Source organism: Cervus canadensis, chromosome 4 (genome assembly GCF_019320065.1).
Source record: "Cervus canadensis isolate Bull #8, Minnesota chromosome 4, ASM1932006v1, whole genome shotgun sequence".
Taxonomy (NCBI): Eukaryota; Metazoa; Chordata; class Mammalia; order Artiodactyla; family Cervidae; genus Cervus; species Cervus canadensis.
Window position 1 is genome coordinate 28600435 of NC_057389.1, and position 17791 is coordinate 28618225.

The 17791-nt window shown below is 37.9% G+C and overlaps 1 protein-coding gene and 1 long non-coding RNA gene across 5 annotated transcripts in view; one reads left to right on the forward strand and one right to left on the reverse strand.

Annotated features, from left to right (window-relative positions):
* ACOT12 (acyl-CoA thioesterase 12) overlaps positions 1 to 11949 on the forward strand; it is a 38189-nt gene extending 26240 nt beyond the window's left edge. Inside the window, exons 11-15 of the mRNA XM_043464740.1 lie at positions 525 to 608; positions 8131 to 8264; positions 9979 to 10107; positions 11407 to 11533; positions 11800 to 11949. Coding sequence (XP_043320675.1) covers positions 525 to 608; positions 8131 to 8264; positions 9979 to 10107; positions 11407 to 11533; positions 11800 to 11949 — 624 coding nt within the window. The remainder of the gene's footprint in view (positions 1 to 524; positions 609 to 8130; positions 8265 to 9978; positions 10108 to 11406; positions 11534 to 11799) is intronic.
* Positions 1349 to 16862, reverse strand: LOC122439573. Of its 4 annotated transcripts, XR_006268923.1 has the most exons (6): positions 14264 to 16862; positions 9723 to 11567; positions 7568 to 7814; positions 7160 to 7369; positions 4168 to 4506; positions 1349 to 2520 (listed from the first exon to the last, which is right to left on the reverse strand). It is a non-coding gene; the product is annotated as an uncharacterized LOC122439573 (long non-coding RNA). The 4 variants fall into 4 exon arrangements; XR_006268922.1 differs by having other exon boundaries at positions 1349 to 4506; positions 11417 to 11567; XR_006268921.1 differs by having other exon boundaries at positions 1349 to 4506.
* Between the last annotated feature and the right edge of the window lie 929 nt (positions 16863 to 17791).

Below are 17791 nucleotides of genomic sequence, written 5' to 3' on the forward strand. Positions count from 1 at the left end.
CTCAAAATGAAACAAAACCAATCTATGAGTAACTAGTCATCAGCCAGCTGCTTCACTGCCTTGTTTGAATTATCTACATAGTTACTGAGTTACAGACTCTGGTTGATCTGTATCAAATGCATTCAAGTAACATAGGACATTGACATCTAGTGTCTTATCATGGTCTGTGCTGAATGACATGCCTTCTCAACAAAAATGTATTAGTCATTTTAACGTTTTGACCATGAAATGTAAAGGGAAATCCAAATTTACTTATTACACATTGATTACTAGTCACACTGAAGGGTATTCTTGTCTTTACTTAGGATACCAATTAAAATGATACTAATTTCCTAAGCATATAGGATTCACATGACCTATCTGAATTCTGAATTAAGAGTCTGAGACAGAAATTATGTTCCTATAACTTAGTTCTAACTTCAACATCATCACTTTGGCTCTAACAGTATCCATTTTCTAACAGAAAATATTTGATCACATATCTGTGCACAGAACTCACAGCTTTTCAATTATTTACACTTTAGGTATCCTTGAGTAATGGCAATGTGGAGGCTCTCAAACGCCTGGCAGCCAAAAGTGGATGGGAGGTTACCAGCGCTGTGGAAGAGGTAGGAGGCATTCAGGTATACACACAACTCACTGCCCATCATGAATGAAAGTTGTCATGGTAGAGGTTGTTCTGCTACTTCTAATGCTGCTTTCAAGAAGGTAAAAAATGGAGATCAAGATGGCAGAGTACAAGGATACCAAGTCACCCTATGAACACATCAAAACTACATCTATGTGTGGAGCAATTCACAACACTGAAAACAAGCTGGAGAGTGGCAGGAAGACTCTTATACAACAACTATGGCTATAAAGAAAGACCCACACAGTCAGGGAGGAAGAGAAAAAACACCATCAGGTCAGGACCTGCATCCCTAGAAGAGGACACCCCAGCCCTGAGGTCTGACCCCGGGAAAAGGAGTACCCTTAGCTGGTTTTAAAACCAGTGGGACAAACAGAAGGGCTGTATAAGAAACCTCGACTCTACTCTTAAAGGAAACAATGCTTCCTTTTTCCTGGGAATAAGGCAAAGGATGCAGACTGAAACTTCCCAGGGCTCTGCTCCACTGCAGTTCTCAACTAAGGCAAATAAAGTTCAGGACTGGAATGTGTCACAGGGAATTCTCTCAAACATACAAAACAGAGATAATACCTAGCATTCTCAAAATAAATTGAAGGGAATACTCCCAAATTCATTCTATAAGGCTATTGTTACCCTGACACCAAAATCAGACCAAGACACTACAAAAAAAGAGAAAATTACAGGCCAGTATTTCTGATTAATATAAATGCAAAAATCCTCAACAAAATATTAGCAAGCTGAATCCAAAAATATAAAAAAAGGGGATCATACACCAGGATTAAATGGGATTTATTCCAGGGATACAAAAATGGGTTAATATTTACAAATGAGTCAGTGTGATATACCACATTAACAATAGGAAGGATAAAAATCATATGATCATCTCAATAAATGCATAAAAAGCATCTGACAAAACTCAACATCCATTCATGATAATAACTCTCATCCAAACTGGTATGAAAGAAACATATTTCAATATAATAAAGATCATATATGATAAAATTAAAGCTAATATCATACTCAATAATAAAAAGGTAAAAGCTTTCCCTCTAAAATCAGGAATAAGACACCCTTTATGTAACATATTATTGGTAATTCTAGCCACAGCAATCAGACAAGAAAAAGAAATAAAAGACATTCAAATTGGAAGGGAAGAAGTAAAACTATCTCTTGTTTCAGACAACATGATACTATATTAAGAAAACCCAATAAAACAAACTATTGGAATTAATAAATGAATTCAGGAAAAGTTGCAGGATACAAGACTAATATACAGAAATCTGTTTTATTGCTGTACACAAACAATGAACTATCAGAATGAAAAATCAAGAAAACAACCCATTAAAGTCACATAACAAAGAAAAAAAAAAATACCTAGAAGTAAACTTAATTAAACAGGTGAGAAACATAGTCTCTGAAAACTATAAAACACTGAAAAAATTGATATAAAGAAATAAAAATATAAAGAAATGGAAAAATACAGTGTTCATGGATTGGAAGAATTAATATTGCTAAAATGACCATACTATCAAAATAATCTGCAGATTTAATACAAACTCTACCCATATACCCATGACATTTTTCAAAGAACTAGAACAAATAATACTAAAATTTGTATGGAACCACAAAAGACTCCAAATAGCCAAATCAATCCTGAGAAAAAAAAGAACAAAGTTGGAGGTATCATACACCCTGCTTTTAGAATACATTGCAAAGCTGCAGTAATCAAAACAGTAAGGTACTGCACCAAAACAGACACATATAACAACGGGACAAAATAGTGAGCCCCCAGATAAACCCATGCATTCATGGTCAATACATTTATGACAAGAGGGCAAGAAGATACAATTGCAGAAGTCTCTTCAATAAGTGGCACTGGGAAAACTGTGCAACTGTAGTAAAAGGATGAAATTAAAACATCTCAAACCATATGTAAAAGTAAACTCAAAACAGATTAAAGAGCTAAGAGTGGAAACCATAAAACTCCTAGCAGAAAATACATTAAAATGAAATACTCTTTAACATAAATCATATCAATATTTTTTGGATCTATCTTCTAAGCAAAGGAAACAGAAACAACAACAAAAAAAAGAGGACCTAATTAAGCTTAAAAATTTTTGCACAGCAAGAGAAATCATCAGCAAAATGAAAAAACAACCTGCTGAATGGAGGAAAATATTTGCAAATGATATAACCTATATGGGGTTAACCTCCAAAATATATAAACAGCTCATATAACTCAATATAAGAAAACCAAACAACCCAATTAAAAAATTGGCTAAGACCTGAATAGATATTTTTCCAAAGACATACAGATGGCTAACAGGCACATAAAAAGAGGCTCAACAATCTGAATCATCAGAGACATATAAATCAAAACCACAATGAGTTATCACTTTACACCTATCATCAAAAAGACCACAAATAAATATTGGTGAAGATGCAGAGAAAAGGGAACCCTATTACACATTTGTGGAAATGCAGACTGGTACAACCACTATGGAAAACAGTATAGAAATTCCTCAGAAAACTGAAAATGCTGCAGAACAACCATATGATTCAGCAATTCTACTACTGGGTATGTAGTGTATCAATATACACTTACATTCATATATAGTCATATATATAGGAGTATAATCTATAAAAATATTAAATCAGTATGTTATATACCCAAAACTAACAGAATATTATAAATGAACTATATTTCAATTTTTAAAAAGGTAAAAAAGTCTTTGGGGAAAATTTTTTTAAGAGTCAAGTATCTTTCCAGCCCTGTCTCTATTCCCCTACCTGGGCTGATCTAAGGGCCTTCAAATCACCCTACACATTCCTACCTCTGAGCTTAGTTCTCATATTCCATCTCTTTCTCCTCTTCTCTATCTACCCCAGACCTACCTGGTCTTCAAGACCTGGGACAAATGCTTCTCCATAAAGCCAATCATCTCCTACTGAAGGAAATTACTGCTTTAGGAACTCCTTTAAGAATTACTTATTTATAATTAACTTGTCAATTAATTATGCATTATCTCATGACACTCCACAGCCACACTGAGTTGATATTTGTCTTGCACAGTAATTTTACAAATGGTCTTTTCCCTTAACTAGATTATAAACATCTTAAGAAAGCAGCCTTATCTTGACTTTTTTGTATCTCAGCACCTTTTACAATGCTTTTGCATGTCATCAAATTTAAATAAATGTGTATCATTTGAATTTCATCTACTTTCAGAGGTATATCAGGTGATCCTTTGAAGCTGATGCCCACACTAAACATAGTATAAGCTCTTTGAGGACCATTTTGTCCATCACTATAGTTGCAGAACATAGCACTAGCTGGCATTCAGAAGATGCTCAATAATGCCGACACTTTGTCTATGCTCACATTTCAGGGCATACTGTTTTTCATCATCACTGAAACAGTAGCCTCTAAAACAGGATTACCACATGTTGTGGTTTTCCTGGGACAGTCCTGGTTGTCCCATCATAATTATTAACCATGCCCAAGTGTTCCAGTTTGAGTAAATTATATGGTCACTCACCCTGAAATAAAAGCAAATTCAGATACTAAATTGTTTTCACTCTGACTTTGACCTCCTCTACACGTTTTGGCTTTGGTTGTTCGCTTTTACTGTGTCTTAGTGCTCACTTCTGAATCCTTTCAGGGTCTTCTTTATTTTCTTTGGATCCAGTTAGGTTTCCATCTATGCTTGATTCAGTGATGCACACAGGTTTAACATAACAAAGTTCTTGCTTACAATTATCCTTTATAAAAGGTGCCTCAAGACCTTGTTTTCTTTTATTAACATGAAATCTGTTTCTTGCATCATTGCTGGCATCTGAGCACTCACTGAGCAGCACAGTAAAAGTCATACTCATGTCTGGAATGAAGGATGAACACATACTTAGTGAAGACATATAAATTAAAATTTCAATTCTTTTGGAGTTTGGACCAAAAACCAACAACCTAAACAAATAAATGTGCATTTGCAAGTGTCTAAGGAGAGCCACCAGTAATTAATTCTTAACTTTCTGTACTGTTACGTACTAGAAAACATTGTTTAACTAAAGAAACATTCTTATGTTATCTCTGTTGAGTTTGAAGCACTCCTTTTTTTCAGATTATATTTATGATAAAAATCTAATTTTTCTCTTTTTTGGGTTATCCTCTTCTCTCCCACTTTTTAAAGCTTTTATGCTTTTAACTATCTTTATCCATCATGTTTTTAATTTCAAAATACAGCTCGTTTATTTTTTTCTGTCACCTTTTAGCTGAAAAAATTTTCACAACCATTAAGAATTATACTTATTTTGGGTTTTAAAAAGCTATACTTATTTTGATATAAATTTTGATAGATGGCAAAAGTTTAAAATCTCTGGTATTCATAATGACAATTGGGCAGTACTTACTGTTTTAATCCATATTTCATTTTCAAGGTATAGTGTTGGAATTAATAACAGCACTAATACAAGGAGCAAAAGATGAGCCCTCATCTTAAAGGAGTTTATATTAATAGTCTACCTTGAAAATATCTTAAAAGTACTTAGACTATCTTGAAAGCATCACACATACACATACTCAAGAGTGAGATTTAGTATTTAAACTACAAAGGTCAGCTATTAGGCAATTCAAAGTCAGGGAAGATAGCTGTTTAAAGACAACTTTGGAGAGGAGTCGATTCTTTCCTCCTTGACGACAGTGTAAGGATAAAGTCCTGGAGGGGTAAAAGAGGCTTTTTAGGCAGTGAGTAGCTTGAGCCACATCTTGGTGGAAATTAGCATGGGTGAGAGATTGGCCTGATAAGAGTAGCTTTTTATTTAGGCAGTAGCTGAGAGAGGACAGAAAGCCAGAATGGCAAGAACCCTTGACACAGGACAAAACCCACAGGAAACAGACCAGAGGAGATCTATTCTCATTGAAGCTGGGGAGTGACTGGCTCCAGAGCTGCACCTGACCACGTCCCCTCCCCTTAGTCAATGGGTAATCAACCTCCAATGACTCTACCCTCTCTCCATACCTCTGTGAAAACTAGTTTTGTCCTCCTTCCCACAATACAGTCTCAATAACGTATCTGTCAACAGATAGTATAAAACTCTAAAACTGAGCTATTTCTGCTTGTGCTATTTGTATAAGATCTAAACTCATTAAACAGAATCTTATTAGAATGAAAAAATATATCATTAATAAAATGTTACCAAGCTCCAGCAGATTTTGAACCTATTTTAAGCTTCACTTCATAGAACAAAATTTCATAGAATTGAAATTCATCCTCAAATGATAAAACATTTGAGATGATAAATGGAATGTAACCTGTATTCTTCTAAGCATGAAAGGGAACTCATTTTCTTGGAGAGTTGGTCTTGGAGAATTTTTTCACTAAGCGAAAGTTGGCTTTCCTAAAATAGTAGAGTTTAAAGAGAACCAACACCAACCGCTGCCTTTCCTTGTCTGCATCAATGTCATTGTCTCTGACAGCAGAATGTTAAGGACTTTCTGCTACTTTTACCTTTGGGGAAAGGATCAAAATGCCATCCATTCATCCAATACTGTAGTTGACACTGGCTAAGTCTAGTGAGCTCTGTAAGGGCAGAATTTAATGATGGTACTTAATGTCAAGTTTGTTATGTCTCCAGGACAGGAAGCAGCAGCATGTGTCTGCAACCTGGGGAGCAGCTTCCTGGAGAAGTGCTGTGATAGTTTCCTCAGGCTGCCAGAACAGTACCAGAATGGGCGTCTCATGATTATGGGAGCTAGAAGTCTGCAATCAAGGAGTTGGTCATGCTGGTTCCTTCTGTGGGGAGTGAGCGAGATCTATTGCAGTTCTCTCCCCTAGCTTCCAGCGCTCTGCTGCAATCTTTAGCATTCCTTGGATAGTCGATGCATCACTTGACCTCTGCCTTCATCTTCATATGGGATTCTCCCAGTGTGTGTGTACATATACGTGCCCACACTGCCCCTTTATATAAGGGCACCAGTCATATTGAACTCGGGGCCCATACTACTGCAGTAGAACCTCATTTAACTTATTACACCTGCAATGACCCTATTTCCAAATAAGGTCACATTCTGGGCTACTGGGGGTTAAGACTTTAACATATGAATGGAGGGTGGGGCACAATTGAACCCTTAAAAAGTACTCAGCCCACTGTAATATCCCACCCAACCCTGGTTTCACCAAGGTTAACCATGGTTGCCCCAAGGCCAGAATCTGACTAGGTGGTGGAATTCCCTCTGGCCACTTGCTCTTACTCCTCTGAGACTGCAGAGCCCCAACACGCTGGCTAACAGCCACATAGACACCAGGATCAATGAACCCCCTGCTACTTCTGCAGGACAGGGGGCAAAAGCAGGTAGGTCTAGGCTGGGCTGGGTCTCAGCCTTTGACTTAGAGCTACATTCATGGTTTTCTTTCTGTTTGATAAGTGCCCACAGCCTACATCATGCCTTCCTTTGCAGGCTCAATTTTAAAGACAGGCTTGGTGCAGAGGTCAACTGGTGAGGTAAAATGGCATAAGCAAAAAGCTACTTCCTACCTTTCTAAGCTGCTTTTAGTCAGTTTCTCATTTCTTCATTCTCTGCTTAAAGATATTTATGTTTAAAGGTTTTCTCCCTCACAGTCTGATTCTTCCATCTGCTTGATGCCTGCAGTGAAGTCTCAACCCTATGTTTGTCTGTCTTCTCATTGCTTATTTCCATGGGAATGATTATAAGATGGCAAATTTCAACACGATCTTCAAAGCACCCTGAAAGAGATGGGAGTAAGTGGGCAGGATAGAAATGTGCTCTTAGCTGAACATATATCTCTGATTATTGATGAAAACACAGTAGAAGCAAAGTTCAGAGTAACAAGGGGTACATTAATATTTAAGTGTAAGTCTAATGGATCTCCAAGACAAGCTTTCTCTTCTCTAAGGAATAGTAAGCACTAGACACTCATGAACCTTGTGACCCTTGTGATTCACTAAAAAAAAAAAGAATGCTTTGTGCTGAAGGAACAATATGGTTCAGCAGTCCTGTTGAGAGGTTGAGTTGGATCCAGAAGGGTTGGCTTACTTCCTGGATCCCCTCAGCCCAAATGAAGGTACTCCTGACATCCTGGGGATGTTGGGCTGCAGCCGTGGCTCCAAGGTCTTATGGGAAAAGGAAGTGCTGACTTGCCTAGCAGTCTGGTGATATTTTTTGTTGTTCCTGAATAGAGGCAAGGAAATATCACAAAGAGATAAAGAGGAAAAGAGATAAAGCTCTTTATTTTTCATGAGAAAAACTACTGCATAATAATTAAATAACCTACCCTCAAGTAGCATAGTTTAGATGACACAGGAATATAGCATCCTGGTCTGAGATCTAGACATCCAACCATTGAAAGTGAAGTTACCATTATTGGCTTCATAATTATCCAGGTGTCAAGATGCCTTAGCTTATGCAATCCTGCTGTGGTCTTAATGTAAAAACATCAATTTTTCTTTTGTAATTTATTTTTTTTTTTTTGGTTATTTTATTTTAGATAAAAATATATACTCTGGAAGAAAATGATATTTTATCTGTTTGGGTTGAAAAGCATGTGAAAAGACCGGCACACTTGGCTTATCATCTCTTGTCCAACTTTACCAAGCGACCTTTGTGGGACCCCCACTACACGTAAGAATAAATTTAAAATACTTTCTTATTCAACCTTGACATCATGTAAAAAATGACCTCTACACTGAAGTCTATCTCCACGGCCCAATGTATGACCCATTGCTGTAGTTGAAGAGTATTTGCTACAGCACAGTATCAGGAGCTGTTGGAGAGGCACAAAAACTATTCTAATCATCTAGTTTTCATCTATATGGACTCGACATGCTTTACCCACATCTATTGTAATCCTACCAGTAACTCTTCAAGGTTGATATTATTCCCATTTAACAAGAGAGATGTCCCAAGACTCACCAAGACTACATAGGCAGTAAAGCAATGGGACCTCATTTGGAACCCAGGTCCATCAAGCTCTGACTTTAAGACATAGTCTCATTACTCCTGAGGAAGTGATTATCAAATTGTACTTCGCACTCTTGAGCTTTACTTGGTAGCCCTTCTTCTGTGAAAGAGCACTCCCTGGTGAGACGCTGGGAGAAGCAGCTGTGAGCAGCCTGCTTCCTGCCCTCCCTGTCTGTCAGCCTACATCTCTTCTGTTACTTCCTGTCTCCCACACCCCTAGTCCACCCTTCTCCACTCCCCTCCTTTCCTGGAATGCACGTCTGTGCACCTGCTCAACTGTACTGTCAGGGTGACACTCCCTTCTCCAAGGAGTTCCAGCTCCTGGGTTGCAGGGCTCAGGCCTCAGGGACACCTTGCTTTAAGGAAACAACTGGTAAGATGGGCTTCCTATTATATTCAGCATTATTAATGCCATTTACTTCCTAATTTGGATGAGGTAGAATTTCATCTCTTAAATGTCCAAATCTCACTATGATTAATAGCCTGTAATAGACAATTTAATACCTCTAAAGTGAAACAACTCTAGGCTTATGTGTTATATTTACATAGATGCCAGAAGGATGCATCTTGGTTAATGTTATCATTAGTAAACACTTCATGAGAAGAGGAAACACTTCACAATTTTCTTGCATCAGTATTTGCAGATATAAGTACAAAGCTTTTAGCAAGAATAATGCCTAACCTTTGCTGCTCTTTTCAAATGTTTCTCTCCACTATTTTCTACATCACCGGACATTCCAGGTGAGTGAATAGAGGAATGAATGAATGAATTCTAATTCCATTAACTTTTTTTCTACATCTATCTGATTCAGGTACTATGCCAGGTATTTTCATTTGATCCTAAGCCCTTAGGTATTATTGTCTACATATTACCTATATAATACACCATAGGTTATTATAATCTACATTTTATGGATGAAAAAAAAGTGACTTGCCTAATAAAACATAGCTACTCTGGGACTCAAAGGCAAGTTGTTTGGCTCCAAGCTTAGTGCTCTTTCCCAATATACCATATTCCTTTACCTCAGAGTCCACAAAGGATTGTCCATAAAGTTTGCTAGTCTTTAAAATATTACTTGATCCTAGAGAAAAATAATTTTGTGGAAAAAAGAAAAGTACCTTTCTCTGCAATGTTGAAGGCAGTGACCTTAGATGGCCAGCGTTCTCTTCATCACAGGCAGAATTATTCCTCCTGGCCAAACAACTCTAAAGATAGACTTTAAGAAATGATACTGGCTTTGGGGAGTTGGTTATGTGAACAAAAGGGTGCATATGGACACCAATAATGAAGTTATGCAAACAAACAAAAGAAAGGCATGCCTTATTCTACCAGGTAGAAAAGTGTAGACTTTCTGTCACTGTTCTGTTTACATAGATCCTGTGAAGTCATAGACTGCATAAGTGAAGATGATCAGATATATTATATCACTTGTTCTGTGGTGAATAATGACAAACCCAAAGACTTGGTAGTACTTGTTTCACGAAGAAGGCCACTCGAAGATGGGTGAGTATGTGTAACTCAAGTGTTATAGCAAGGTCTTATAGTATAAAGTAGAAAGAAAAAGTTGATATGAAAATAAGAAAGTCAATGGAGTAAGCATTTCTGGTCTTGAATGATGTTCATATTATTTTTTTCTAGATGAGGCTTTACTTATCATTAAAAAAAACTATTACAAGCCAGCCATGTGCAAAGCATCATGCAAGACTCCTAAAGCAGTTCACTTTCCTTTTATTCTATGCACATGTAAAACTGATATTTAGCCAATCTTTGAAGCCTTCTATTACTGGTAAAAATGCCATGAGAGCCAAATAAAACACTAGGAGTTGGTTTTGGTTCAGAATTTACAAAGGCTTTACTGTGCTATGTACCCAAAATGGCTAGCTTTCAGTCGGTGTGTCTGTTCAAGGCTTCTCCGTGGGCACTGGACTTCTCAGAGAAAAGGTTCTAAAGGGAAGGGTCCCAAGACTGGTCAGCAATATTTCTGATGTCAAAAATGGCCTATAGAAAAATCCCTCCCAGATGGGATTAATGCACACAGATGTTCAGTGTATTATCACCTACTATGGCAAAAATTTTAGAAATAAACTGAAGCTCTATCTTATAAATTATAGTAGAACCATACTATACCAGAATACTATACCAGCATTAAAAAGGATGAAGTAGTTATAGAGGTATTGATACAGGAAACACCTCTAAAGATTTATCACTACATGAAAAATCAAATTATAGACCAATACTTATAAAATGGTTATATTTATGTAAAAATCTGAATATGTCCATTTGCTTACATAAATGTTATTTATAAAAAGATCTGGAGGGTCACAATAAAATGTTAATTTTATTGGTGATCATCTCTAGGATAGGAATATACTGTGGTTACGGTAGACTGAAGGATGACTTCTGTTTTCTAATGTACAGGGTTCCGATTGTTTGAAGGTTCTTTAATACAATGGTATTATTTTTTCCATTAAAAAAGTGGAAGAGACGGAAATAACAACCCATTAGAGCATACACACACACAAGTTTGGAGTCTGACTACAGCTCTGCAGTTATGCAAAGCATACATAAGTTTTAGGCAGAAAATATCTATGGCCCTTATTACTATTTCCTATACTTGAATGTAGCCATAGAGAATGTTTTTTATGCATATCACTCATGTAAAATATCTGGGTCTTCATAGTTTTACTTCTACTATATAAACGAGTTGCATTAACTATAGGAATTTACTTTTCTTCACCATTTACTATTTCATTCACTGTTCATTTCTCTCAAGAACTTAGAAACTGTCCTTTTATCTTTCAGTCACACTTACGTGGTGGCAGTGAGGTCGGTGATTCTGCCGTCAGTCCCACCTTCTCCACAGTATGTCAGAAGTGAAATCACATGTGCCGGATTTCTCATCCATGCTTCTGATAGCAGTTCATGTACCGTAAGTTCGATGAAACATGCACATTAATTTTCTCCTACAGATACAGAGAAACCATTTACCTGGATTTACTAAATTAACTGTAATTCTGTAATGTGCGTCCACCCGCACCCACCAGGGAATCTTCAGGTCATCCTTTCAGATCCATTTCCAAGGGGTTGGGGTCATAGCCTCCCCTACACCAACAATATTGAGATCCTTGCTTGAAAAAGCTCCAATGAATAAGAAATTAAAATACTGTTTTGTTTCACTTTGTTTTCTTGAAACAGGTATCTTACTTTAACCAGATTTCTGCTAGCATCCTTCCTTACTTTGCTGGAAACCTTGGTGGCTGGTCAAAATCCATTGAAGAGACAGCAGCCTCCTGTATACAGTTCATAGAGAGCGCTAATGATGATGGGTTGATAAGCATACTTTAAATTATCTGTCATTTTATTTCCCACTTGCAATTCCAAACTCTCTTAGTCCTGACACTTGACAAGCTTCTCAGCCACAAACAATCTCATATCAGTCTAAGAAAAATGCAGTTGCGAAGAGGTTAAAAAATAAAATGCATCCCAAGTCAAATATCAGTGATTTGGGTTAATATTAAAAGAGCTTTAAGACTCTGTTTTAGATCATCTGTGGCTCTGCTACCTTCCAGGGGCACAGGCAGTAAAAAATTTCTCATAATCAATATTGTATGTTCTATAAAATGGTGAAACTTTGGTTAAAATAATCAAAACATTTTTAGGCTAGAGAGGTGAAACATTCTGTTTGAAATTTTATAAAATTTTATAAAATCAGAAATAATACGTTGGCTAGGTGATTAATAGTATGGGGTTGTTCCATGTATAGCAGGTATCAGTGTGACAGGAGCACCTGACAAGATGTATTACATGTTTTAGAGCTTTAAATTAGGAAGACATTAAAACATAATGGAATCCAATCAATTTTAGTAATAGGAACTACTTTGCTGGTGTCATTTAACATATATCAAGGTAGCTGACCCATTTAGTATCTATTGCTATATACACTCACAAAGTACCTGCAAAATGTGATATTGTAGAGAAAGAATGAACTGAGGTCTTCTTTCATAATCACTACATTAGAACTTTATTCCCCAGACTTTACATTTATTATTTTACTCTGTGATTTGTCTTGACTCATAAGACAAACCAGCATACATCAAGTTAACATCCTCTACGGGACAACTTCTAAAATTTGAAGGACTTCTCCATTAGAGTTTAGAGCACTTAAGAGATTAGATACATCTTGCTTTAGTTTGTCAAATCTTTACCTCTGTCCAGACCTGGTTGTAATTATTTTTATTAATCTGTGCCAACAGGTTATCATTTTTATGAATTTTGGACTATGTCCCAATCTTATGAATTAACATTTAAATACAATAAGAAGAATGGACAGGCAGATTTAAATGCTTATACATTACATTCCAAAAGCAGATTTTTTAGAATATTTTTAGATTTTAAAAAAGGCTAAAAAATGAGCAGTAAAGACAGTTACAGTACACTAAAGTTTTGTATGCTAAAATTTCAGCCCTCTTCTACAACTGAAATGCTTTTAACTTTTGTCTTTCATACATCTCTGAATTTGTATTTTTTTTTTGAAACTTTTTTCTGAATGAAAGAATAGAGTAACTGTGGCTGGATTTTTAGACACAAAGATGTTGCCCACTCTAAACTTATAACACAGGCATAGTCCATACCAGTGCTGTCCAATATGTCCACTAACCACATGAGACCATTTAAATTAATTAAATTTTTAAATAAAACTTAAACATCAGCTACACTAGCCTCATTTTAATATTATTAGTCACATGACATTATCAGGTCATCATGGCCTAATCCGAACTGCTCACTTTCAGACTACTGGACTAAAGATTCTTTAAAAGGAAATGACACTGGAAAAGACAGCAATGCATTCAGGTTCTACCTAGGGGATCTCAAAAAGTTTAAAATCTATTGCCTGAAACCATGACACAACTGACTAAGGCATTCCTATTGTAAAATTCAACAACAGCCCTCAGGTTTATATTTCCTTTTTTAATGGAAATTTGTTTGCTCGCTCTTTCACTCACTCATTCAATAAATATTAAGAACCTACTCTGTATGAGACACTTTTAGGCACTGTGGGTTCACCAAGAAACAGAAGGGTACTGACCACATTACGATAAAGTAAATAAATAATATAGGATATTTGGTGGCTCAGATGGTAAAGAATCTTCCTGTAATGCAGGAAACCTGGGTTTGATCCCTAGGTTGTGAAGAAGCCCTGGAGAAGGGAATGGCAACCCACTCCAGTATTCTTGCCTGGAGAATTCCATGGACAATGGAGCCTGGTGGTCCATGGGGTCACAAAGAGTCAGACACGACTGAGCAACTAACACTCTCACTTTACTTTTCAGGAGATAACTGTTAAATGGAAAAATAAAGCAGGGTAAACGATGTGCATGTGGGGAGGTGTTGGAGGTGGCTGTTCATATTTTAAACAGGGTGGTCACTTGCCAGCAGCAGTAGGAAAATGCTTCTACAGCTGCTGGCCTCCCTTCCCTGGGGCTGAGAGGCCAGCGCTTGTGGCTCAGTGCAGAGGCAGGGGTCCCCCTGCCCCACTGAGTGTGTCCTTGGCGAGTGGGGCTGCAGAGCCTCCCCCACCCTCCTTACCTCTGCCACCCCCACTCCAGCTAGGCCAGGGCTGGAGGGGCCTGGTGGGGGGTTCCAGGAGTTGCCCTCATACCTGGGAATGCAGGAATGTGGACTAGGGGGTCAAAGGTCCGAAGCTTCCCATCTACTCCATAGGACCACTGCAAGTTAAAGATGTAAAATTTAATAATATTTTTCTGGCCATGGGACATGACTTTTAAACAACAGGGAGGTGTGTATGGGGTGGGTGTTTCACATTGAAAGATAGTAAATATTCTATATAATGAATACAGAAATATATACATCCAGGATTTGGGCTTTGGTTATTGATGGCCTGATAGATTGTTTAGGAATAATAAAGAAAACATTAAGAAAAAAAAAAAATAGGGTGGTCAGAGTAGGTTCTACTGCAGGACATTAGAGTGAAGACCTGGAGGCAGAGAGGGACTGAACCATGAGGATTTCTGGCTGTAGCATGTGTCTGTAGAATGCCTGGTCCATGCAAAGTCTTTGAGATGGGAATGTTTCTGGCACATTCCAGGGAAAGCAGATGCTGGAGAGGCTGGAATAGAATGAAAGGTAATTAAAAACAGATGACTTGAGTACAGTCTTCCTCTGCTTTCTTTGGTGCCCTGGCTTTAAGCAAGCATGATTGATCCAAGGGTAAGCAGTGAAGCTGGTTCATCAGCAGCCATCCTCAAGCCCCTGGAGACGAAGGACAGAGGGAACATAAAAATGTAGTCAGGCTCACTTTCTCCTTTGGAGTGCTAAAATATCCTCCAGGAACACTTGAGATTTCATGCCCTTCTTGATGGTAAGGGTTTTCAAGTGCTTCTAACAGGACTGAAAGCTTTTTGATTAAGAAAGGAAACTCTTTCCTATTAATTCTTCCTGGTTTTAATGCTACGGAGTTTCTGATCTATATTCAGTTTTTCTACCATATTTTTAAAGAATTCTAGAGGAAAAAAATGTGAAAACTGATCTGTATACTTTAGAATATATCTACCCTTATATGCAAATACCACTAGGAAATAATGAATAATTTTAATAAAAATCAAAAGAAATCCAGTGTATTCTTATATATACCCACCATGTGGTTTTATTCATATTTTTTTATTGCACATTTCAAACCTTGGAAATTTTTATTGGTCTATTTGTAGGAGCAGTTTTGAAAATATGTGTTGAAAATGTATATGTAAAGGAATAACTTTAATGGTTTGGAATAAATTATTAAAACGTAAACCATGAAGTTTGCTCATGATTCATTTTACCCATTTGAAAGTAGTGTAACTACTGGATCAGGCAATTCACCATGGGCCCAGAGGGGTCCTGCATATTCTTGCTGGGTGTGCCAAACTGCAAGACTTATCTATTGGCAATATGCTAGTCCCACAGGCAATTCAGTAGGTCATGGTGACCACAGCCTGACTTCAGTGTAACGCCTCACTTTCAGGGTACAGGAAGACTGGCTTGTGTGCTGTGTGCTACAATTTTTGTCACTTGCTCAGAGTGCTGGCCCTGTGTTCATCAGCTGTGACACAACCCCATCATGCCCACAGCATCCAGCTGTGGCCCATCATATCACCCTGGGGACTAAGGGAAAATGGAAGCAACACAAATAAGTTGATACTCATGGTATGCTGTTTGCTGTGTCATGAGTAATAATGTCCTTTGTCTCTGAACCAGGATTCTCATGCCTTCTGTTGACATCCATGAAACCGTAACAGACTAGATGAATAATCTCAGACCCTTCATAATTCTTGATAGTAACCCACCTCCAAAAGTCAGAAAAGAAAAAGTGAAAGTTGCTCAGTTGTTTCTGACTTTTTGCCACCCCATGGACTATACAGTCCGTGCAATTCTCCAGGCCAGAATACTGGAGTGGGTTGCCTTCCCCTTCTCCAAGGGGATATTCCCAACCCAGGGACAGAACCTGGGTCTCCCGCATTGCAAGCGGATTCTTTACCAGCTGAGCTACAAGAGAAGCCCAAAAGTCAGAGAAATATTGTAAAATGCCTCTCATTGTACACTTGCAAGTATATAAAGTACCATATAAAAATTGCATGTCTGATGCTATCTTTTCCTTCCTCATTTTGTGACATTTTTAGGGACACTTAAAAACAGGTTCAAAATTAATATTTCTATCATTCCCACAGCTCATTATCCCTCTCCATGTCCTCCCTTCTTTCCTTATCTGGCTTAGGGTCCATGGTTATCATTAATGTCACTCCCTGTCCCTTTTCCTTTCATTTGACTTGTCTGGCAAATTCAAAACTGTGGTTGAACTGAAGTATTTGTAAAACCTCAACCCTGCACTGAGCATCTGAAAACCGTGGACTGGTCTCATTTGAGATTTATGACCACAAATTTCAAAAGGGCTCTGATAACCTACGACATTTCCCATATGCTTGCTGTTTCACACTGCCTTCACGTTTTCCACGTGCCTTACTCTTCCTCAGTTAATAAACTTTAGAAAATACTTCACTGAGTAAAATGCAAACTCTTAGCCAGGAGCCATCTCATTTCCCCCTCTAGGCACCTTCCAGTCTTTGCCATTCCTCCTATCATAATAAACAAACACCTCTACCCCCAGTCAATCCTAAAGGAAATCAACCCTGAATATTCACTGGACGGACTGATGCTGAACCTCCAATATTTTAGCCACCAGATGGCCACCTGACTCATTGGAAGACTCTGATGCTGGGCAAGATTGAAGGCAGGAGGAGAAGGGGATGACAGAGTATGAAATGGTTGGATGGCATCACCGACTCAATGGACATTAGTTTGAACAAACTCTGGGAGATGATGAAGGACAGGGAAGCCTGGCATGCTGCAGCCCATGGGGTCACAAAGAGTCAGACATGACTTAGCAACTAAACAACAACAACCCCTAGCAAAGAACTATTTCTCTCACCTTCTCCAAGGTGTCACTCCTTCAATTCTTTTTTTTCTCTATTTCAGAAGTCTTTCCTGGATTATTATCATAATGACTATCATCTCTTATCTTAAAATAAAATAAAGCAAAACAATACTTCATCTGATCCTATTTCCTAAAGGCTACCCATCTCTACTCCAATTATCTATAAATGTAACCTTCACACCCTTATTTCATTCAATGAATTATACTTCTCCCTCCACTACTCCACAGACCACTCATTGCCACAACTAATGGCATCAACAAAACTGACTAGTTCCTTCTTTTTGCATCATTTTCTCCACTTGGCTTCCATGATGTCACTCGGATTTCCTCCTATATCACCAGTCACACTTTAAAGCCTCCTCTTGTGGTTCTTCCTCCTCCACCAGACCTCTAAATACTAGACCACCCAGGGCTCCATCTTGGTCTCTTCTCCTCTATCTCTATTCCTCATTGAGTCCACCCAGTCTTTGGGTCTTAAAAGATATCTACTTCCCAATAACTCCCAACTCTACGTCTCAAGCCCTAAACACTCCTGAACTCCACATCTGTATATCTAACTACTTAGTTGACATTTCCACTAATAGTCATCTCAAAGTCAACACTTCCAAAACAGATCCCTTAATTCAGCCACCTTTCCCTTCATAAATCCTTCCTTCAGGAAAGCTTATCAGCTCTGTGTGAAAAATATAATCAGAACCTGAT